This window comes from Miniopterus natalensis, chromosome 22 (genome assembly GCF_054644295.1).
Source record: "Miniopterus natalensis isolate mMinNat1 chromosome 22, mMinNat1.hap1, whole genome shotgun sequence".
NCBI lineage: Eukaryota > Metazoa > Chordata > Mammalia > Chiroptera > Miniopteridae > Miniopterus > Miniopterus natalensis.
This window is the reverse complement of record NC_142102.1, coordinates 8,720,100-8,743,293: the sequence shown is the minus strand read 5'-3', so window position 1 is coordinate 8,743,293 and position 23,194 is coordinate 8,720,100. Positions and strand designations below refer to the sequence as shown.

Sequence of the window (23,194 nt, the reverse complement as noted above, 5' to 3'; positions counted from 1 at the left end):
TGGCGCAGGCATGGAGGGGCGCTTACTTGCAGTCCTGCCTGGGCTTGGGGATGTACCCCGGGTACGAGTCCTCTGTAATCGTCTTGCACATCCTGCTGTCACGGTCAGAGGGCAGGAGGGTTCCTGACTTGACAAGGAGGCCAAGACAGTGGTCAAAGGTGTTGCGTTCCTCTGGCCCATCCTCCGTGAAGAAGCAGTGGCCCAAAGAGTTATAGCCCACCACGTCCTTGACCTGCAGGGGTCGAGAGAGGGGACATTTCACCTGCCATCCAATTGTTCATGGACTCATCCATTCATTCAACACACATCAAACAGTATCAGCTGCACACCTGGCTCTGTGAGGAGCGCTGGGGGTTTGGAGATGTACTGCACACAGGTGTTGGGCCTGGGGAGGGCCGGGAAGGGGGATAAACAGGTGACTTTAAAGTCCCTCTAGCTGCAGGTGTTATGGCTGAGGCTCCATAGGGTAGGAAAAGTGACCAAGTGTTAGAAGTAGGTTCAGCAGGAGACGGTGGACTAGGTCATGTGAGCCTACTCTGGTGGGCACACAGCAAGAACAGTCTGCAGGACTTAGTGCGGAGGGCTGCCCACAGGAGCTCCCACTGGAAGGCGGTGGGGAGAGAGCCTCGCCTGGGCGGCAGCGTCTGAGCTGAGTCAGGCGGGCCTTTTAGGGAGGCTGGTGTTGATCTTCCTCACTGCGCCCTCACCCACCAAGCCCAACCCGCTTCACAGCCCACAGTACACATCCAGCCACACTTGCAACCCGTTTCCTCTACTACATCCCTAACATTCTAAATTTATCGTAATCACTGTCTTTCTTCTTCTACAAGAAACCATTCTCCTTTGCTTCTTCCTTGAGCCAGAAACAAATCCCATGTGTTTCAGCCACTGCTCTAGACATAGTCCTCACACCGCATGCTGGGGAGACTGGCCCTGGGTCCCACCAACACTTCCACTTGAGCCTGTGGGCAACTTGCCCGAGGTTCCACAGCTCATAACATGTGGACCAAGCCTGGAAGCCAGGCCTTTCTCGACTGGGCCCCAAGGCACACACTCTCTCCTCTGTACTCAGTGGGGTTTGTGGTCACGGCATCGTAAACACAGAGCAGTGGGCACTCCTTATCGATAGAAGAGCACATGGAACAGTGGTTTCACCCATGACATGCTGACAAGCCTGTTCACCTCCCCCTCACGACACATCTGGTGGGAGGTTCATTCTGTTTGGTTTGAAGCAAGAGTCACAAATGCAAATGCACCTGGTGGCACTGACCTGGGCATCTCCTGAAAAGCACTACGAAGTGGCAGGCCACTGGAGAACACAGGCCGGCCTAGCGGGGCAGCTGCAACTCTGCACTGGGCAGGTATGTGGGTCTGGTGCTGCCAGCTGAGCCCAGAGAAGCCAGGAACCCAGACTTTTACGTGAAATATCTCCATTTTTAAATGATGGAAATGACTTTGAATGTTTCTTTAAACACCATTCAAGCCAAACAAAACACATCTGGTGCTGGGTTCGGCGCACAGGTGCCATTCTGTGACATCCGGTTGTAAAGTTCACAGAAGGTGTAAGTTTAGTCCATGAAAAGGAAGTTCAGTGTAGTGTACAATTATCAGCTTAGTGTAAAAATGATCAGATGTTTCTCTAAACATCGTATGAGCCAAACCAAACATAAGCTGGAGGTGCCACTTTCTAAGGTTCAGTTTGAAACGTTTATAGAAAATATAAGTTGGGTTCATTTAAAGAAGAATTGACTTAGTGTAAGAATCATCTGTGCAAATTAAGACAAGCCTCTGACACACACCCGCCTAATGGCTAATGAACACATTTCTTTCAGCAGTGTTTGCTCTGATGGACACTTGGTTTACCAGGAGAAAAGGGGCCATTGCTGACGTGAACTCAGTGGCTGGGCCAATACCACAGCATAGTTTTGACGTGGTCCCCCTTGTCTCAGCTAACAGACTGTCACGCCACATGGCCACAGAAGGATCTGCTCCACCATGTGTGTACTCCCCATGGCCACCACAAACCTGCATTTTGGTGCCCCTTGGCAAGGAGACACCCCCATTTTCTCCTTCCTCTGGTTTGTAGCCTGCTGTCAACTGAGTTCACTCTAAAATCCAAGGTGAGTCCCTAGCCGGTTTGGCCCAGTGGTTGAAGCATCGGCCCGAGGACAGAAGGGTCACAGGTTTGATTCCCAGTCAAGGGCACATACCATGGCTGCAGGTTTGATTGCTGGCCCTGATCTGGGTGTATGCAGGAGGCAACCAATCGATGTGTCTCTCTTACATCGATGCTTCTCTCTCTGTCTCTCTCTCCCCTTCCCTTCCACTCTCTAAAAAAAGTCAATGGAAAAAAATATCCTCAGGCAAGGATTAACAACAACAAAAATCCAAGGTGAGGATGGTTCAACCCCCGACAGTCCTGGACTAAGTGACTTGATGCAAACACCCTTCCAGTGCTAACAGCTCCTGGGCCGAGGGGTGAGCCAGCTGGCATGGTGGGAGGGGGGGGAAAGCCCTCTAGGTCCTTTCTTCCCCGGGAAGGAGGCACTTACCAACAAGCCATTGGAGCCGTGGACGGTGACACAGCGAGAGAAGGTGTGGTGGATGGACAGGTCCCGGACATATGTGGGCGGGTCATAGCCACCCTGCTCATCCACATCACCCACCAGGTGGAAATGAATCGGGTACTGACCCACCAGCTGCTGTCCCATGTGCTTCAGCTCCACGCCCTCCAGATGTGCTGCCTTGAACCCCAGTGCAAACTGGGAAAGGAGAGATGAGAGTCAGAAGGAGTCTGTGAGGCATTCCCCGACCCGCTCGCTGGTGCCCATGTTCTGAAAACGGAGAGGCGTTATCCTCGAAGTGCTTTGTTATCCCCCGCCTCCAGTAAACCAAAGCTGTTCTCTGCAAATGGGTTAAGATGCCTGGCCCTTCTTACCCCAAGGGAGACGAGGTGCCACTTATAACATGGGGATGTGGCAAAGCAGTGAACTTGGAATGGGGGGCTTGGGAGAGACTGGGGCTCACTTCCACCCTCTTCTCCTGCCTCCGAAGCCTCTGAGTGTTATGAGGAAGTGAGCTATGAAAAAGTATTTTTGGTGATGACAAAACATTGAATGAGCAGGGGCCAGGGATGCTGGAAATCCTATAACACAGGCCTGCATGACAAAAAACCGTGTCACCCGAAGTGCGAGGAGGGTCCCCATTGCGAACTCTGTGTCACTCCATTGTTCCTCTCAGTTATTTTACCAAGAAGTCTTATCCTTAAGGCACACAATTGTAGCTCCAAGAGAACTGTCCTCACAAAACTCCAAGAGACTATTATTTTAGCTTTAATGCCAAATCACCGAGAGCAATGGTTGTGTGAAGAGCTTTTGGGCTTCTGATGCTAGTCAATGTGCAGGTAAAGGCGCTTTATGAAGAGATGCAAAGGAAATTCCTCTTGGAACCTGAGGCCAGGACAACAGGAGCTCCGGTGAGCAGATGCCATCCTCCTCACTGCACCCGAGGCCTCTGTGGCTGCTTATCTGTCACTGCCCCACTTTCCCCGGGAGCTCACAGGTTACTGTAATGCTGGTACTTCTGTTCCCCTTATCGTCACTCATCTGCATTTAATGGATCTATTGTACAGGTGACTTTTTGTGAGTTACATGCTCATGTTTCTTTCAGGAAGGGATCAGGGTTAAATAATGAAGAAAGGGAATGAGAGCCACGATTGGGGCTGAACACCAGGAAGGTAGGGCGCGTGATGTGACGTGGTGTGACCGGGTATAGGGAGCTGCCCCCTCTGGCACAAGTCTCTCCTGTTTCCAAGTACCGATGGGTGGGACAGCACGCCAGTGGATAATACGTAAGACTTCTCCAACTTCCAGAAGGTTCTCTCGCCTTGGTCCCCTCGCCTGCCCCTCCATCCCCTTTCCCTACCAAGAATACCACCCACAGGCTGACACCGTGGGACTTCTCCTGGCGGGGCTTATGGCCTCGGCCAGGCAGACCCCTACCTTGATGTGGCCCCCAAAAGTATCGAAGTCAAAGAAGGTGCAGACGTGGTTGGTGTAGCTGTAGCACGTGTCCTCCATCTCCCCCCTGATGATGATGTTGCGACTCAGGAGCCCAACCTCAGCCCTCATGTCCACGCCATCGATCTCCTCCCCGATGTGCAGGTACATCGGTTTCCCTAGGGCAGAAAGGGGGGAACGGGTAAATCGGAGGGACTGCGTATGTCCTCTGTGCTCCAGGCCCCTGCCAGCTGCCTCCTCAGCTCCTGCACAAGTCTCCCCATGACCTGCCTGCATGGTGGTCCCAGGGCCTGATCCCATTGCGCAGAAGAAGGAGGCTCAGGGAGGTGAAGTCACCTGTCTCAATGAAGAGACAGGATTCACAGCCATGCATGCTTAGAGCTGAAGCCTGGGGCAGAAACACTATTTGTCTCTCAATATCTGTCCCCTCTTCTGCTTGATGACACTAAAATCTCCAGTGTTTTAGGTAGACACATGGCTCCCCAGGAAAGCCACACGTCCCAGGCTCCCTGTAGCCGGAGTGGTCACAGGATGAGCAGAAGTGATATGTGCACCCTCAGGTGGCCCCTGCTCTCGTCCTGTCCCTAGGGCTGGAATGAAGACGTGTGTGGGGGGTGATCTGGCCTTGCCCAGTTGGGTGAGGACCATGCCCCAGGGATGGCAGAGCAACAAGAGAGAGGAAACCTGAGCTCTGATGACCCCATAGAGCTTACGCCTGGGACTGCCAAACATCTGGAATTCTTACGGACACAACGTAAACCCCCTCTCTGTAAAGCCACTGCAATAAAGCAGCACAAACCTGAATTCTGTGAAAGTGAGCAAATCTGTGCTCAACTGGCTTCAACCTCATGTATCTACCACCACATTTTCTAGAAGCTTGTGTGTCCAACACTGGGTGCCTCCAAGGTACCGTTTGAAACAGCGCAGAAGAGGTTTCACCCCGTCTAGAGTTGACCTTATGCCTTCCCTTCCTCCTTCTGTGAAGGAGACGATGCTCTGTCCCTTGTACCACTGACCCTCAGCCCACCCCAGCATGACAAGAGTTTGGAACTTTGGAGCTGCATTTGATTGTAAGCCCCAAATTCTGCCTTCACAACAACCCCTAGTCCTTTCTGGAGTACGGAGATCTTAGTCTGGTTCTAAATCGGCTCCTCGCTGGGACTGCTGACCTGGCAGGCAGGCACTTTCCCTTCCAGTTGAGGATCATGTGGATTCACAGCCTGAACCACACCACAGACGCCACCTGAATTTCACTGGGACCTTGATGTGAGCATCAGAGCACGCACCTCATTCAGCCCCGGGACGCGGCACCACATGCAAAGGCTGTGGTTCCCAGGAGCCCTGAGCAGCGTCCACCAGCAGTGACCCCGCCCGGCTCTCTCAGCCAAGGAGGAGCTGGCCTGGCCCCCTTCCCTCCTGCCCCTGGTGCACGCCCTGTGCTGGGCTTGCAGGATTTCTCAGGATGTTGATTGTTCTGGAATTCTGCAGACTCAGAGAGGTGGTGGTTTCTTTGAAGCACCTTAGTTCAAAGCAGTGAACCGGGCTCATCGCAAAGCCAAGAAAATATCCCCTTTGGAATCAGTATCAGTTTCCTGGGGCTGTTGTAACAAATTACCACAAACCGTGGCTTCAAACAGCAGTAATTTCTTTTCTTATAGGCTTAGAGGTCCAAGATGAGTCTCACTGGGTCAGCAGTCATGGTGTTGGCAGGGCTGGGCCCTGTGAAATCTGTCCCTCTTCAGGTTCTATGGCACCTGCGCTCCTTGGCTGGTGGCCCCTCCTCTACCTTCTACATGCATCTCTCCAATCTGCTCTGTCACCACCTCATGTTCTCCTCTGACCTTGACCCTCCCGTGTCCCTCTTATGCGGACCTCTGTGATCCCATCGGGCCCAGCAGATAATCCAGGATCATCTCCCACTTCACAGCCCTAACTTCATCACACCTACTAAGTCCCTTTTGCCAAGTAAAGTAACATTCGCGGGTCCTGAGGATTAGGACATGGACATCTTTGGGGCCATCGTTCAGCCCCCTCTGGAGCTCCCACTACCAGTTTCAGGCCTGTAATGACCTCAGGTGAGACAGCTTTCTGTGTTCCCTGGAGGAGACCAGCCAGGGTGTAAGAGTGATTTCCAGATAGATGGGAACGGTGCTCGTTAGACTCCCTTAGACTCCCGTGAGCAGGCAAGGCAGACAGAGCTGTAGGCGTATTTCTATCACAGTCTCCTCCCCCGACAGAGGAGCGCCTAGCAGGACCCGCACAAACCCTTATGGCGGTTTATCTGTCCTGCTGCTGCGTTCACAGGCCACTCCCAGGCTGCTATCCCCGGGAAGCTGTGCGCCCCGGTTTCCCGGCCTCCACCCCTCCCTCCCACCTTGCAGCTCTGATACTGAAAGTTAGGCAGGGACAGCAGACATGGCCATATTTGTCCCGAACAATCCAGAAGGCCATGAGCACAGGCCAGGGATGGGGGTTGCTGGGAAGCAGAGGGGCTTCAAACCCTGACCTCCCTCCCTGGCGTCCCCCTGCAGCTGCCCTGGCTCCTCCTCCCCAAGCCCTCTCCATGGGGACGGGGCAGGCACGGAACTAGTCACTCTGGGGTCAAGAGAAGAATAAACATCTAGGACTCTCTGGTGGGAGAAACAGACGCGTGTCCTGTGGCTCAGACCTAACAGGGCCAGAGAGTCTGCAGGACAGGGGGAGGGGACTGCCCTCCTCAGACCACCAAGGATGAGCCCCTGGGGGACTAGGCTGGCAGGTCTTAGGGAAGCAAATTTAAACCACAGAACTCCCTGTTTCCTCCCACAGTCCAGCCAACTTTGTGTGGAGACGCTGGAACCGGGGCCTTCACAGAGGAAGGGCAATGTAGATTACGTAGCCTGGGCGCCAGAAAGCTCTGGGTTTGAATCCTTCATGTAAGTCCATAAGGGAGACTTGCTTGGCCTACGCCAGCACCCCCACTACAGCTCTGAGATGGCCGTCATGCTCCGTTCTGCACTGTCATAGGGTGTCCACTAGTCAGGTGTGGCCACTGAACACTTGAAATCTGGCTAGTGTGACCAAGGGATGGAATTTCTAATTTTATTTAGTTGGAATTATATTCCATGAGTCTCAGTTTCCTCATCTGTGCCTTGGGGAAAACAATAGCCCCTCCTTGTTAGCTTATCACGAAGAGGGAGCAATATGGACTGTGCAAGTGCTCAGTATATCACAGGAAACCACAAAACTGTCAACATTAGTTAACAGGAGCATTATTTAAACGTGGGAGGAGGGCAGCTACAAGCAAAGTGGGAAGACAGGGATGCGAAAAGGCAGAAAATTGTAGAGCCTCCTAATTGCCATGTCGGGAGGTGTTGGGAATTATACTGTGGTTGGCAAAACTCTGAAATATTTTTTTTAGATGATTCACACATTTTCATTACTTTGTTACTCTCATCTGTTTCTCATCAGGAAACCCTTAAAATGCCTGTTTACTGGAATGGGGTGGTGAAGAAAGATCCAGGAAGGCTGTCTCCCTCGGCAGCCAGCCTGGGAAGGTGAACCCTGAGAGATAAAAAGGGGCAGTCTCGCAAAAGAAGGAAGCAGGTAGAGTCCTTGCTCTCTCTCAGGGGGAGATGGAGAGCCAGAGAAAGGGTTTGGGGCTGAAGGGAAGAAATGTGAGCCCCCTTGGACAGAAAAACACACTCTCACACACACTTCACACATACTCCTACTTGGGGCTTTTCTGGCACTTTCCACCAGGAGGCGCTGATGAGCAGAGTCAAGGGGACCATTCGCTCTGAGTCTAGTAACTTAGGGAGTGGGGATCAGCTAGGTGTGGGGCTGGTGCTGATATAGGCACAGGGATGTAGACACAGGCCTTGCTAAACCAAGGGAGGCTGGCGGGTCCTGAGAGTTCCACCATCTTCTCCACTCATCCTTTCCTCCCTGTACTCAGGCCCAGGACAGCCCAGCTTGCTCTCCAACCACCCCTAGAGCTCAAGAAGCAGATGGATCTGCTGTCAGGCATTGCCAAGAGGAGCAGCTCCCCCAAACAACACTGATGGGGAAGCAGGCCTGCCCTGACATCACATGGGCTCCTCGTGCTCAGGTGCACCCTTGGTACCCACAGCTGTCCCAACAGGACTGCTCAAAGTGAAATCTCCCCTCGAGGCCTCTGGGTGCCCAGCACTGGGTACACGTGAGGGCTGGTGTGACAAGACCCAGAGCACCTCTCCCAGGGGCTCCTCCCACCTCCACATAGGCAGGGGCCTCAGGGCAGGCTTGTCACCCTCCCAAAAGTCACAGATGCTGCCCAGACCATGGGTTGCCTTACGATGAGCAGTGACATCAGCTCAAATGGTCTGCCTGCTGCTCCTGCCAAGAGTCCAGGAGGACACCTGGTGTCCCAGAAGACCTGTCCACATGGGGACACAGAAGTCACCCAGTGAAGACCCCAGGTCTAACCCTCTTTAGGAACTCACTCCTCTAGGGGCTGTCCCGTGAATAGGGACATTGGGAGTCTTTCCTCGCTGGGAAAATCCGATACACCATTGCCCTCAGAATACAGCCCCACGCTGTCGCCATGGGGCCTCCCTTCCCTCTAGCCCCACACAGCTCTCCTGTTCCCACAGCTGGTCCTCCATAGCTGGAACCCCGCGTGACCTTCCCTGCGTAGCTCTCTGGCTCTGCTGACCCTCTGAGAGCTTCCTCTTTCCTTGTCACCTGCTCCTCTCTCTCTCCAGCTCTATGCTCTGTCGTTAATTCCTCTGGGAAGGCTGCCATGCCTGTTCTGACCTTGCCAAGTCCCCTTTTCATGCTCCCACCACCCCTATAGCCCCATTCCTCTCCCACAGTGGTTCCCACGTTTGGGATTTTATTTTTATTGGGATGGTGCTTTGCTGGATCTTTCTTTTCACTGTTGGACTGCAGGCTCCTGCAGGGACAGAGTCATGGGTACCTAGCTCACCGTGTCACCCCCAAGTCTGAAGCACTGCCTGGCATGTACGTGCCAGACTGTTATGTTGTCAAGGAACAAATGTTTGGACATCTCAGCCTCCACCCATGAGCTACTGCCTCCTTCCCTCTCTCTCCAGTCACATCCACCAAATCGCCATCTCCCAGAAACACAGAGAGCCTTTCTCTATAGTTCAGAGTTCTCGGCCGGGGCCCTGGGGTCACAGGCAATGTCTGTGGACCACCTCAGCCACCTGACCTCCAGGGTCCACCCCACGTGAATAAAATACGGGCACTGACCTCCAACACAATTTCTCACCTTTTTTTTTTTTTACCTCTGCTCCCCTAAATTCCTTCTCAGCACATCCCCACCAGCCAAAAAGATTGTGTTGAATTTTACTTTCTGTGGTTTTATTTCCAAAATAGTAGATATTTTGAATAGAATGGATATGCTTTCTCACTCCATAGTCCTCCCCTACCCCCAATTCTAACACTTCTCCAGTGGAGCTGATATTTTTAATGCCCAGTATCATCTCTTTCTTCTGGTGATACGCCCCAGTTTTCCTCTGGGATGTGACCCTTTCTCCATATGAAGCAATCTTAGAGGGTCTGTCAATGAAGGGACCCTGTCCCCTTCTGGCTGGAGAGTAAACACAAAAGCCACCATCCCCACCAGGGCTCCTCTCTGAAGGCGACCTCTGAGCTTTGTGCCAGGGACTAAGCACGGTGCCTGCAGACAGTGACACCCTAAGGAAGCTACCCATTGGGTCCTGACACCCAGATCCCTGAAGCTGTCCTGTTCCTTGCCCTTTCACAGCCTGGCTGCTCAGTGTCTATGAATTCCATTTGGTTTACAATAGTCAAGTTGGACTCTGTTGCTCACAACCAAACAACCCTAATGGATACATAACTCTGTCCATTAAGAATAATTAACTCGATGATATTTGAAGTTTCTTTTTAACGCTAACAATCTGTGATTCCAGTAACCTCACCTACCATAAATGACAGAGCATTTAAGTCAAGATTTAGGAGAAGAAGAAAAAAAAAGAAAACTCAAAAGCTATAGAAAAAAGAGATTTTAAAATCTGTGGTAAACTGCATTATTGTGAACAAATATTTACTCCCCTGATGGGAGAAATAGGCTTCCCCACCCCATGTGTGGTGACCATATGATACGCTTTGGCCAAAGGAATGTGGGCAGAGACTGCTAGTTCTGAGCCCAGGCCTTCAGTGTCCTTCTGTGTTTCTGCACGTCCCTCTGGGAGCTTTCAACCTCCCCCAAAAGAAGAATATGTCCTGGAGGGAAGGAGAGTCACGTGGAGCCAACCTGAACACATCTCTCAGCCTACAGAAGCTGAGCCCAGACAACCTGCAGATGCATGAGTAAGAAATAAATGCTTACCATGAGACTTTAAGGGTGATTTTTGTTGTTGTTATGCAGCATTATTATGGCAATAGCTGACTAATACAGGTTGCCTGTTATTTCAGCCAACTTTAAGCCTAACAATTTCTAGATTCCAACAGCTTAGAATGGGGTTAGTGAAAGTCCTACCTGCTACTTTGACCTGGTTGGGGGCACAGGCTCTGCAGGGAAGCACCTGGAACTCCTCCGCCTGGTACATGGAGTAGTCAGTACTGGCAATGACCAAGGTATCTCCAGGCTTCCATGACTGTACATTGTCTTCCAGAGTCAGAAGGGTGCTGTTGACATTGGTGTCGATGGTGACGGTGAGTTTGGGCCTCACTGTAACCCAAAGCGGGAGGGACTGAGATACAGGCCTTTGCCCTTGGCAAACTTCTGACTGCCCAACTCCTCCCTTCCCCTCCCTAAATAAGTAAATGCCAGGTTTGCCTATCCAAAACCCAAATCACCAGGCTCACTCCTCTTGTCTTGGTACAGGTTTTTGAAGTCAACAAAAACCCTACTAGAAAAGAGCCATTCATTAGCTCTGGGCAGAGGAACTTTCCACTAAGTCCTCAGCTGGAGTTCAGTGTGGCTGCCTCACCACACCCACTTTACTTAAGATGTAAAACAAATATAGTTCCTCTCAACTATTATTTACAGTAGCCGTAAGCCTTTCCCCCAAAGACCTCCCGTCCCTAATGACTGCCTTCTGGAGATGGCCAAGTGCCTCCATGAACAAACTGACCATTTCCAACCCCTTGTAACGAGCATCTCGGGAATGGGGTTTAAAATAACAGCACCCAAAGAGGCAAGGAGCCCATGTCTGTGCAGGGGGGGCTGCAGGAAGGTGGGCTCTGTCCACTGCACCCTGGTTTTCTTGGACCAGGCCCTTCCCCTTCCTGACAGACAAATGGGCAGGGCGGGGTCTGCTGGCTCCTGCCAACTCCGAGTACCCTCCCACTTCTCCTGTGTCACTGCGAACTTGGCCGGAGCTCTGTGTCCCTGAGATGCTTGGAGGCAGCGGACGCAGCCATCCAAACTCACAATGCACAGCCACCGCTGCATCTCTGTCCCGACAAGAAGCTGCTTACCAGGCCTCCCACACAGGAACCGCACGCGGTACCACAGGCAGGCGTGGCCCTGGTCGTAGCACACGAACCTATAATCCTGGCCTCTTTTGTAGACAACCTCCATGGTAAGGTTGGCTCCATCCACTGTAGTGGCCTGGGAATGGCATGTAAATTATAGAGCAAAGTCATTTTTTTTTAGTGAAGAAGAAAGGTGATGATTAATGCTATAAACATATACTCACATGTCTAAAATTGTTCCTGAAGAAAAAAGTATGTACAATGGCCAAGACTATTACTCCAATGATTGCCACAGTTTGGTTGTGAAGTTGCAGGGTGGATATATGCCCTGTCTGGGGTCCTACGGGATTGGTAGACAGACCAGTGGTTTACTGTGCATCGCTGGGTGAACGTTTTAAGGATAATCTGCTATAAGCAGGTGCTCTCTTAGGAGCTGGACTGGCCACTTATGGCTGTACCACCACCAGCAGCACCAGGAACAGTGGCCGACAGGAAGAATCACCATGTTCAATCCACTGCTGATTCCACATCATGTGGGGACTCTTTAAACCTACGCCCAGGCCCCCTCCTGGAGTCTCAGATCTGACTGTGCATGGGTGTGGCCATGGCATCAGACCTTTGGAAGGCTGCCCTGGTGATTCCAATGGGCATGAAGTTTGAGAACCCCACCTTGTAGCAACGGAGTTAAGTGTTCACATATATTATCTCATTCCATTTTTATGACAAAACTGTGAGGTCTTTGCTTGTTTCACAGATAAGGAAACAGAGACTCAGAGGAGTTGAGTAACTTGCCCAAGGTCACAAAGCCAGCAAGTGGCAGAGCCAACATTTGAATCCAGCCTTACCCAACTACAGAGTTTGTAGCTGTTCCTCCTATTGATGCTCTCAGGGGCTCCCAGCCTAGTGTCTTCCTTCAATGTTTGTCTCCTCCCACTGATTGTGGGCTCTGGGGAGGGGAAGGGCCAGATTTTTCCTGTCTCCCTGATCCCTGCACACAGTCCAGCACTTGGCACAGAGTGGGGTCTCAGTTCATGGGGGCTGATGGGTGAGCAGCCTCAGTCAAGGCCAGATAGAGAATTTAGGCAGCGAGCTCCGTGGAAGGCTGTCCCCTGCCAGCTGGGGCTCATCCCAGGCTGGGTGTGTGGAGACTGACTGTCATCGGAGACATGCATTCACAGCAAGGGCTACAGTTGCTGTCCTCCTTGGCACAGAGACCAAAGGCACAGGGGCTGGAGAAACAAGGAGTCAAAGGACAGTCAACCTAAAAAGGGGGGGTGCTTTTTAGGAAATATTGTTTTGAACCCAGCAGATGCCCGCTGTCTTTGGCTGAGAAGGAGAGCCATGTAGACGTGAGTTCAGCCAAAACTGAAATGCAGCCTTTTCCTGCAAGCAGCACACGCATACCCTTCTCTCAGGTGGTCTATGCAGACACCAGAGGCAGGGGCTGCAGACTAGCTCTTCCAGGGTCCCAAAGGAGATCAACTGAGGAGTGAGAGTGCCCATCCCTGTGCTTGGCACTCTCAGCCATGGCTGCAGAAGCAAGGGGAGAAAGAGGGAAGGAACCCGGACGCAGGATGCAGGAGAGATCCTAAGTCCTGACTCTGGAACTCACCAGCTGGGAGGCTGGAGCAGATCATGGGCCTGTGAAATGGGAATGTTAGTGCCTGGCTCACCTGTGTGCTGTGAGGGCCATGAGCATCAGGCCACTCAAACTGAGAGAGCGTCTGAGATCTATAGTCTTCCCCCAAATAACTATGTGACTGTGTGAGTGTGTTGGTACCTGTATATCCAGTGGGCGAATGCAGATTTTTCCTGGATGAGCTGCCCGGAGGTTTGAAATTTTCTCCCCACCTTTAGTGTGTGACACTTTGTCATGGATGAACCACTCTGTCCACTCCACGTCTAGGTAGAAAGCAAAGAGCAGAGTCAGGAAGGCCCGTGGGGATAAATCAGGCTCAGCATATTCCCCCAAGTACCCTTGGCACCAACTTTAGTTAAAAACACCTCTTTAGCCCAGCTGGTGTTGCTCAGTGGTTTAATATCAAGCTATGATGCAGGAGATGAGGGTTCGATTCTCGGTCAGGGCACATGCCCGGGTTTCAGGCTTGATCTCAGCAGGGGGTGTGCAGGAGGCAGCCAATCAATGACTCTCTCATCACTGATGTTTCTGTCTCTCTCCCTCTCCCTTCCTCTCTCTGAAATCAATAAAGATATATTAAAAAAAAAAAACCCAAAAAAACCCAAAACTAAACCAAAAAACAAACCTCTTTATAAAAGCAATAGATGTTCTTCATTATTGCAAAAAGAGGAAAGAGGAAATCCATGTGTGAACCCACTATCCAAGGATTGCTGTCTTCTACACCCCGATCCCCACGTGTGGGCTCCCTGAGGACCAGGACCCAGCAGTCCTGCTTGTATTTCCTGTTCAGTGCCACATCCTGGCATGGGAAAGGTACCCCGTGGGGAAAAAACATTCCTCTGGGCTATTGGCCATGTGGCTTAACGAATTAAAGACAAATTTCGGTTGCAACTTTAGTTGACTCTACCACAATGAAGAGGTCTTATTGGTGCAAGAGAAAAATCCTTGTTCTATAAACACAGTACGTCCTGGCCTTTTGCCCAAATGTTAGGTTTTACCAGGCGGCCCCAAATGCCTCACCTTGAACCCACTCGCTGGATGCGGAAACGTTGAAGTACTCGCCATGCTCTGACTGGAACAGTTTGAACACCCGGGCAGCGGCGGAGCCGCGGTGACCTGTCAGAGGCCAGACATTCAGCAACAGACAAACCCCCAAATCCAGAGGGTGGCAGTCTAAAGTAGAAGAAGCCCTCCCCACCCCAGGTGTCTGGAGCTGCTTTTTTTTTTTTTTTTTAAAAAGGCCCATCCAAAGTGTCTTTTTAGCTCAAAATATTACCCCTGCTGGCTCTGTCCCAGTTCCCATCTTTCCTATGTCACTTGTTTTGGATTAAGTTGTTAAGAAAAATAATAAACAAAGCCACTCTTAAATGGAGCTGGAGCTGCCATCTCAGAGCAACTGCCTGGCACAGCTTCTACCTCAAATCTTCGTGATGTCAAAACAGGGCAAAATAACCTTTGGACAGAGACTAAGGCATCCTTGTGTCCCCAAGAACTGTTTGCAAAGATAATGACAAAGCAGATCTGCTGACTACTGGACTGATGGCTACCAGGCTGAAAATTAAAAACATTGTTTAGAATTAACATCACTATTTATATTTTCTGCACCAATAGCAACGCCATCCTGCTATGGGTAGAACTGCTCCCCTTCCCTTTCTCATAAATACCCCTCACCTTGGTCTCTTAATGGGAACACTGTTTGGGCTTCTGTCTAAAGTAATGATTCCCAAATAGCTATTCTTATTGATCTCATATAAACAGGTATTGCCTCTCACTTTGAAAGGCTTTTTATTTTTGGGTTAACAAAGTCAATGACGAGTTCTCCGAAAATGTATTCTTATTGATTGATTTTCAACAGTGTTGGCTTTTGACACTTTGATGGGACATGGCCAATTAAGCAGCTGGTCAGTACAGGAGGTGTTGGGGGGTGGGTCAGCCATGCCCTGAGGGAAGACCTGAGCGTCTCCATCAGAGACACTGGGGGGATTGGGCTTCTTGCTACCCATTAATTACCGTGATACTCAATGTGGTCTTCCACAGAAGAAGAAGGATTTCCCTTCACAGTTATGAAACTCCAAGGGTGTCTGAAAAAAACAACAACAGAAGTAAAGTCCTTCACATGCCTGAGCCTGTGCTGGAGGCAGACAGGACACGGAATCGCATGGGTGAGCAGACCTCTGGGCATTTGGGGAAATGAGCTCCATGCTGGGCTCCCCTTCTCCCAAAGAGCAGGAGCCTTTCTTGCAAGCACGGGCTTCCTACCCACCTGGCTCGCCTGCTGTTTGCACATTGTGAGCCTCTCTGCTTTCCTGGCCATACACAAGGCATGAATCACAAATAAACAAGCCCGCAGACCTGCCTACACCTGCCAGACTCACTTAGGTCCTGAAGCAAGGGCTCTGATTCCTTTAGGCAAACAAGGAAATCTGTTCCAAGAGAAGGGTTATCCCTCTCACGCCAGGTGTCCCCGAGGCAACCTCGAGGAAAATGCCAGAGGCTGGAGTGACTGACCGCCTGGGATCAGCAACAGGCTTTGGGAAGGAAAGAGATGCCTCTCTTCTTAATGGGGAGCGAAGGAGAAAGAGAAGGTGTGAGATTTTGAAAAGCTGTCCAGTCATCTTCCCTCCATGGGAGTGTGTACAGCTAGGGGGCAGGACGGTCTTCTTACCCTACTTGTCTGGTCTCAAGTGCCTAGTATAGCCTATCTCTTGCCATAAGATCTCAACAGCTTTTGATCCTCAATAGCTTTTGATTTTCGTGTTGACCTCTGATCTTGGAAAGTCAGTCTATTGTTGAGGTTGGGGATTTGACTGTGTCACTCTCTGGCTTAAATACTTCCATGGTTCCCCGCTGACTGTTAGATGAAAACCAAGCTCCTTGGCATGAAGCAAAGGCCCTCCAGTGCTCACCACCGGCCTCCCCCAAACCCTGCCTCTGTTGCATACCTGCTGCTGTACTTGCCCTGGTTCAGGAAAGCCCCACATCAGCCCTGGGGCCTCTGAACCTGCTGTCTCTCCTGGGGAAGGTGCACTTATCCTCCCCGGCAGGTTCTGCCTCCTGCTGTCTCTCTCACTCTCAGATGCCTTGCCCTCCTATCCCTTAATGTCTGCCTTCCCACAAGAGCTCAGGACACCAAGTTTCGCCTACAGCCTTGTGCCAATGTCTGCTCAATGACTACTTTGGGAATGCATGAACAGAGGACGGGTCCAGGTCTTGGTTCTTCTACTGATTTTAGATGCTTCCAGTTTGTCACTCAAGGTGTGTCTGTGCAAACGAGGGGTAAAAAATTCCCGCACATCTAGTTCCTTTACCCATGGGAACAACCATGACAAAACATGGGAAGCATCCATCCTTCAGTGGCTCTTTTTGTAAGGACAGAATAGTTTCTGACAGTTACTGAGTCATTACTCTATGCTCATATTATCATATCTGATCCTCCCAACAGTCCTCGGAGATGGCTCCTGAGAGCTCCGTTTTACAGACGCAGAATTGAGCAGAGAGAGGGTGAGTCACTTGCCTGCGGTCACACCTAATAGGAGGTGCAGCCAGACTCAAAATCAAGACAAATCAGATGCCAGGGCTTGGGGCCTTCGTCATTATCTTCTTCTACTGAGGCCCTAAGTAGCCAGGCCCGTGTGGTTCAGTCTCTCATTGTGAATTAATGAACTGGCCTTTGGCTCATAAAACAATGCTAACAAAAGAGCCTTGTGATACCGAGGTATCTTTGTCATCTTTGGCTGCTTGCATTTCCTGTCCAAGCCCTTTTGGAAGCAGCAGCCCCTGGGCTGTTGGGAATGCACTCTGGAACCTGGCCCTCCCTTGCTCAGGGGATGTCTGCCCAGCCAGGAAGGTGGCTCTGCTCTGAACCCAGAAAAGGCTCTGGCCCACCCGCATCTTGCCCATGATCTGCAGAGCTGAAGGGAAGGGCATCCCTGCCTCCAAAGAGCCACAGGACAGGAGGCCTCAGCTTCCCACCGTGATCCAACATGATAAAAAGGTGTGGCTACTATGGGGCAAGCAGCTTCCTCTTGGTGCCAATGAGTGTGTGAGCCAAAGTCAGGCAAGATGCTACAGTCTGAGGCAAACAGTGCTTACAGTGGAAGACACTGAAGCGCCCTTCCCATGGGGTGCTGGGCTGGGCAGGGACACTTTATATGATCTCTAAACAAGTGTCTGCGAATCCCCAGGCACATTGGACCCCTCTGTCAAAGACAATGTGCACACTGGCTGTGCATCTGGCTTGGCTCTCACACAGTAGACGACCAATCAATATTTTGCAAGTGGCTGACTGAATGAGTTCCTATAAATACAGACCTTCTGCATTTTCAGAGTAAAATATGCTTAGAAGAAATTCCAGGTTCCCCTTAAGAACAAGCCTTAATATGTCCCATGCAGATGGAGAATGAGCCTGCATGTCTCCAAGTGACCCTGCGGGTGGTGTGGCCCTGGGAAAAGGGAAATTCTGTGGGGCTGAGGTTGCTCCAGTGTTCTGGAGCCTCATGGAGGTGGAGGTGATGGGCATCGGTACCTAAATCCGAGGTGCAGGAAGTGTTTGCTGCCCAGTTTGGTCATCACCTTCCTGGCTGTGTCATCCAGGTTTCGAGACCCTTCATCATTCACGGCGACAGACAGGATCCTGCCGGTAGGCACCGCATTCAAATACTGGACCAGACGCTCACTCTCTTTCTTGAATCTGTAGGTGTCAAACCTACAAAGGGCAGAGACGGGATTTTAATAGTTTTGACAGCAGCAAAAAAAACAAACAAAAACAGAGCAAAGCTCATATCCTTCTTGCAACAACCAATGTGCCACCCCAAGGTCCCAAGGGCTCTGGTTTTTAGAGAGTAGTTTTTATTACATCAAAAACTGAGCATCTCAAGCTTGACACCTGTAACCCACCCTCATACACATAAACTATCCAGGAAGCATAGATCTCAAGAAGTCTATACCATCGGTGACAAGAATTTACAAAGGAAAGACACAATTCTGTAATGATGTCATCTCTCCCCCACGTAGCTATAAAGATTTTTGTGCAATTACAGTGGAAATTCCAAAAGAATTTGTCTTGGGATTAACAGGCGAAATAGTTCTAAAATGAATCTAGAAAAATAAACCAGTGTGAACAGCTAAGATTTTGGAAAAGAAAAACAGTGGTCAGGGGCGCGGGTTAGCAGATAGGTGCTTCTGAGTCACTGTTTGCCTAACCTGGTTTGACTCGCCAAGGCCCCTCCCCAGGAATCGGCAACGGCAAGCCTCACGCCTCTCAGCGCATTTATGACCACACCACATGCCCACTCCTGCCTTCACTCACTCACCTTCATCTTCTCACTCCCTAATCAAATGCTTGCTACCTTTCAAGCACACGCCTGTTATTATTCCTCCAGGTAACCTTCTCAGGTGACTGTAGCCGGCATTTATGTGTGTGTGTTTAGTGTGTGTTATTATCTTTGCTCAGACATATTCAGCTGTCAGATTCTTTTTTTTTTAATCCTCACCAGAGGATATTTTTTGATTGATTTTTTTTTTTTAGAGGGAGTGGAAGGGGGGGAGGGAGAGAGAGAGCAAAACGTTGATGTGAGATAGACACATCGATCAGTTGCCTCCCGCACATGCCCCAACCAGGGCCAGGGATTGAACCTGTAACCCAGGTACATGCCCTTGACCAGCAATCAAACTGGTGACCCTTTGGTCTGTAGGCTGACACTCTAACCACTGATCCACACCGGCCAGGCTCAGCTGTCAGATTCTTGAGGCTGCTGACAGATACTTTAAGTAAACGAGGCTGAGAAGGAGCAGGCATTCGTCTCTGGAGCCTCCACAGCAGCTGTCTGGAAAGCTTCTCATTCCCCAGTTCAATAATGAGTTCATCTTAAGGTTGGCTTGCTGCAAGCAACCCTACTGGACTGATTTAAGAAGCAGTGCCACCCTGACCAGTGCGGCTCAGTTGGTTGAACTTCATCCTGTTGCCAGTTCAATTCCCAGTCAGGGCACATGCCCAGGTTGTGGCTCGATCCCCAGCGGGGGGGTGTAGGGGGCAGCCGATGGATGTTTCTCTTTCACATTGATGTTTCTCTCTCTCTCCCTCTCCCTTCCTCTCTCTCTCTAAGGTCAATAAAAACATATTAAAAAGAAGCAGCAGTGCCAAGGAGCCAGCACAGAACTGGGGAGATGGCCCCCTCCTGTGAGAAGGTAGGGGCTCTCCGGCATGCTTCGCGTCAACCATGCTCATCCTGGTTTCACCTGGTACCTGTGGGCTGGGCTTGCTCAACCCCAGGCCAAGGCAGGGGGCTGACACCAAGCACATGGAGGCAACAATGGTTAAGGGTCCGGGTCAATCTGGGTTTGGGTCCCAGCTCCCACACTTAATAACCTTATGACTCTGAGCAAACTCAGGCCCTCTGAGCCTCGGTGTCTAGACCTGTATAATGTGGATAATACCCGAAGTGAAAAACCTCAGCACTATTTACAACAGCCATGATACAGAAGCAACCTAAGCGTCCATGAAGTGGTGCCTACACACAACAGAGTACGACTCGGCCGTCGGAAAGGATGGAATCTTGCCATTTGCAACATGAATGGACCTAGGGGGTATTATGCTCAGTGGAATGAGTTAGACAGAGAAAGACAAATAACTGATCATTTCACTTATATGCAGAATCTAAAAAAAAAATAAAGGAACAAACAAAACAGAAACTCATAGACAGAGAGAATAGACTGATGGTCGCCAGATGGGAGGGGGGTTGGGGTGGGTGGGTGAAAAATGTGAAGGGATTAAGTACAAATTGCTAGTTATAAAAATAGTCACGGGAGTGTTCAGTACAGCATAGGAAATATAATCAATAATATTGCAAGAACTATGTATGATGCCAGGTGGGCACTAGATGTACTGGGGTGATCACTTCATAAAGTATTTAACTGTCTAACCGCTATGTTGTACACAAGTCCAGGACGGCAGCTGCCCTATGTACAGAGACAAAGATGGGGGGGAGAGAAAAGCCTCGGACACCACTGTAGCTGTACATCATCCCGGGAAATTTTGTCCACAGACCCAGCCAATGACAACTTTAACTTGGGCTGCCCATTTGCACTCACCCAAAGGTGTTCCCTCAAGTGCGCCTTAACCAGCATGGGCATCCTCACAAACTTTTGTGCAGAGCCTTATGGACGAGGTCCACCTCTGCATGGACCAAGACCGAACTCGGATGAAGGGTCCCTTCCCTGGGATGCTCCGAGTAGACAAGTGGAGGCTGAAAAACCTAAACCCCCATCTCTGACTTGAAAACAAAAGGAGACAAAAGTCCTTGACCCCGAATCTCCCGCTCAGACAAGTGGAAACAGAAAAAGTAAAAGCCAGAACCTCGACCAAAGAGGGAGGTTTGGACCCAGTAGGCCACCAAGAGCCAGGCCGCCGGAGGAGCTGAGAGAGAACCGTCTCTTGTGGGCGCCTTCCAGGAATCCATGGGGGTGCCAGGAATCGAAGGATGGTCACTCTGGATTCCGTTGCTGCCACCTTGACCGTTAACTACATTAACTTTAGACCATAACACAGAATAAAAAGCACTTATTTGAGCAAAAGGAGCTGCAGCCCTGGACACAGACTCAGGTGTCAACCTAAGTGGTGTTCAACTGAGACCAAGAGGAGGCTGCCGTTTATAACGGAAGTTCCTGCCCTGGTTCCCAATTACATAAATAAGTTCAGTTCTGAACAGGGCAGGTCTTAGTCCACAGGTAGAAAGGAGAAACCAGGGTTTTCCTGCAAGGGCTGACTCAGACAGAGGGCGTGAACCGGCGGACACAGCTCAGGAAGCCGAGGGTTCGTTCAGAGGTCCTCCCAGGTCTGAGGAGTCCGCGAGGAGCCCGTCTGCAGATGCCAGTGGACACTTATTACTTATAAATTTGGGGCCCTCGGTTACCCATGGAGAGTCCAGGTCAGCAGATAAATTCCCTATCAGGGTTCACATCAAATGAACTTTTCCTCTTGGGTGCACACAGCCTTTGGTCAGGACAGGCTGTGTATGTGGTGACAGTGCCATAGAAGCTGAACATCCCCACCGCGCTTATGTCGCTGCAGCCGTGGCAACGCCGTAGCGAAGCACCGCTCCCGCGTGTGACTGCGCCGGTGTGACAAACACACTGAGCTGCCCGTGGTATAAAAGTACAGCAGATACAACTGTGCACAGTACACCATGCTTGATAATGATTGTCAACGACTCCTGACGATTAATGCACTTACTGTGCTATAACTTCATCATTATTTTAGAGTGTATTCTTTCTACTCGTAAAATAAAATGTTTCCTGTAAAACACTGTTCCGCATTTCACTGGCAGCAGCCTCATACATTTTGTCTCTCAATTGCATCATTTTGCCTGGTGCCTGATTTAATCTCGTGTTGTGCTGTAAGTTTAGTGTTGCTTAAGTGCACAGTGTTTATAAAGTCTACAGTCGTGTATAGCATGTCCCGGGTTCATATGGTTCACATTCCCTCACCACCACTCATGACTCACCCAGACAACAATCTCCATTCACGGTAAGTGCCCTATATTGGTGTACCATTTTTTAACCTTTTACACCACATTTTTACTGTACCTTTTCTATGTTTAGATACACAAATACTTGCCATTGTGTTACAACTGCCTACAGTATTCAGTACAGTGACGTGCTGCACAGGTGAAGCCCAGGCTAGCCACGCAGCCCAGGTGTGTGGTGGGCTGTACCAATTAGGTCTGTGGAAGTGACTCTGATGTTCACACAAGGACGAATTTGCCTGACGACATCCCCGCTGTTAAGTGGCACAGGACTGCATTGCCTGCTCTCTGCATTCCCACCTCTCTGCTGGCTTTTCCATGTTTGAGAACATCGTGCCCCTTCTTACTGCTGGCCCTTTGCACCTGCCATTCTGTCTTAAACACTCTTTCCCTGACTTGGCCTCACCCCGTAGCTTTTGGCTCAAATGTTGCTTCCCTGCCCTTTCCTGACCACTTGATGCAACGTGGTCTTCCCTAGTGACTTTGCCATCACTCCATGTTTCTTCCCTAATTACTGATTATCACCGTCTGAAATTATGTTGTATGTACGTGTGTACATACATGTATATGTGTGTGCTTGCTCCTGTTAGATTCAGCTCCTCTGGGCAAATGCCCGGTGAGGGAGAGATGTGGCTCCCTGAGGTCAGGTGATTCTGTTTCACTCACTGCTCTACTTCCAGCACCGGAAGCAGCGTCTGGCTAGGGCTCAAGCTCAGTGAAAGTGCTCAGCGAAGCAGGCTGTGTTTACATGAGGGCAAACCTTACCGGTCAGAATGGATGACTGTCCCTGATTTGGGGTCGATGACATGAACGATGACTCCACGGTGACCCCAGCTCCTTTCAAAAAAATAACCTCCTTCCTCCATGCCACCCGGGTGAAGGGTCTTGTTCAGAAATGTCCAAGAGAGCTTTTTCTGTCCGTGCAACTCCAGGGTGCCTCCTTCGCCGACTCCAATGTACTTCAGGCCGAAGTAAGGGTCCGGTTCAACACCTTCGTCTGCCCTACAGGAGAAGACAGCCCTCTGAGTCAGCCGACACCTCCCTTTACTGGATGCTGAACCCAGAGGGGGTTTCACTGCTCCGACTACCACTGAGGCCAGCACAGAGCCAGCCCCACTGGGTGACATCACAAGGTCAGGAGAAATAGTCTTACAACCATATCTTCCAAAGCCAGACCACAAGGAGACCAAAAGGCCAAGCAGAAATAAATAGCTTTAGCTTACGGTTGGCAAGTCTTTTCAGGGCTAAGTGTTTAATATTTTAGTCCATAACACACGTGGAATCACCTGGGCATGTACCATCTACCCCTGTGTATTCTTGGCTACCACTTCTCAAAGCTCTCCATTGCTTGAGGAGGGAGTGCAGCCAGAGGAAATGCTGCATAGAATTTTCTTTATCTTGTCCATCGTAACCAATTAAATAAACACAGAGCCTCCCTGAAAACCATGACATGATTGGAGCTGGCTGAAAGGCTGGCACAGACTTTGGTAACTTAAGTACAGACCCAGGGCACAACAGTGAAATGCCCTGTGTCCCTGTCCAGCTCACTCCATCGCAGATGTCTGTCTTGTTCATGATTGCGATCT

General features: G+C 50.5%; 1 protein-coding gene across 1 annotated transcript in view; it reads right to left on the bottom strand.

Annotated features, from left to right (window-relative positions):
- Positions 1-23,194, bottom strand: part of CEMIP (cell migration inducing hyaluronidase 1) — a 46,857-nt gene that overhangs the window by 21,372 nt on the left and 2,291 nt on the right. The window contains exons 4-13 of the mRNA XM_016217949.2: positions 22,374-22,610; positions 17,612-17,791; positions 15,097-15,167; positions 14,107-14,202; positions 13,228-13,349; positions 11,451-11,583; positions 10,507-10,698; positions 4,002-4,177; positions 2,553-2,762; positions 27-232 (exon numbers count right to left, since the gene is read on the bottom strand). Coding sequence (XP_016073435.2) covers positions 27-232; positions 2,553-2,762; positions 4,002-4,177; positions 10,507-10,698; positions 11,451-11,583; positions 13,228-13,349; positions 14,107-14,202; positions 15,097-15,167; positions 17,612-17,791; positions 22,374-22,610 — 1,623 coding nt within the window. The remainder of the gene's footprint in view (positions 1-26; positions 233-2,552; positions 2,763-4,001; positions 4,178-10,506; positions 10,699-11,450; positions 11,584-13,227; positions 13,350-14,106; positions 14,203-15,096; positions 15,168-17,611; positions 17,792-22,373; positions 22,611-23,194) is intronic.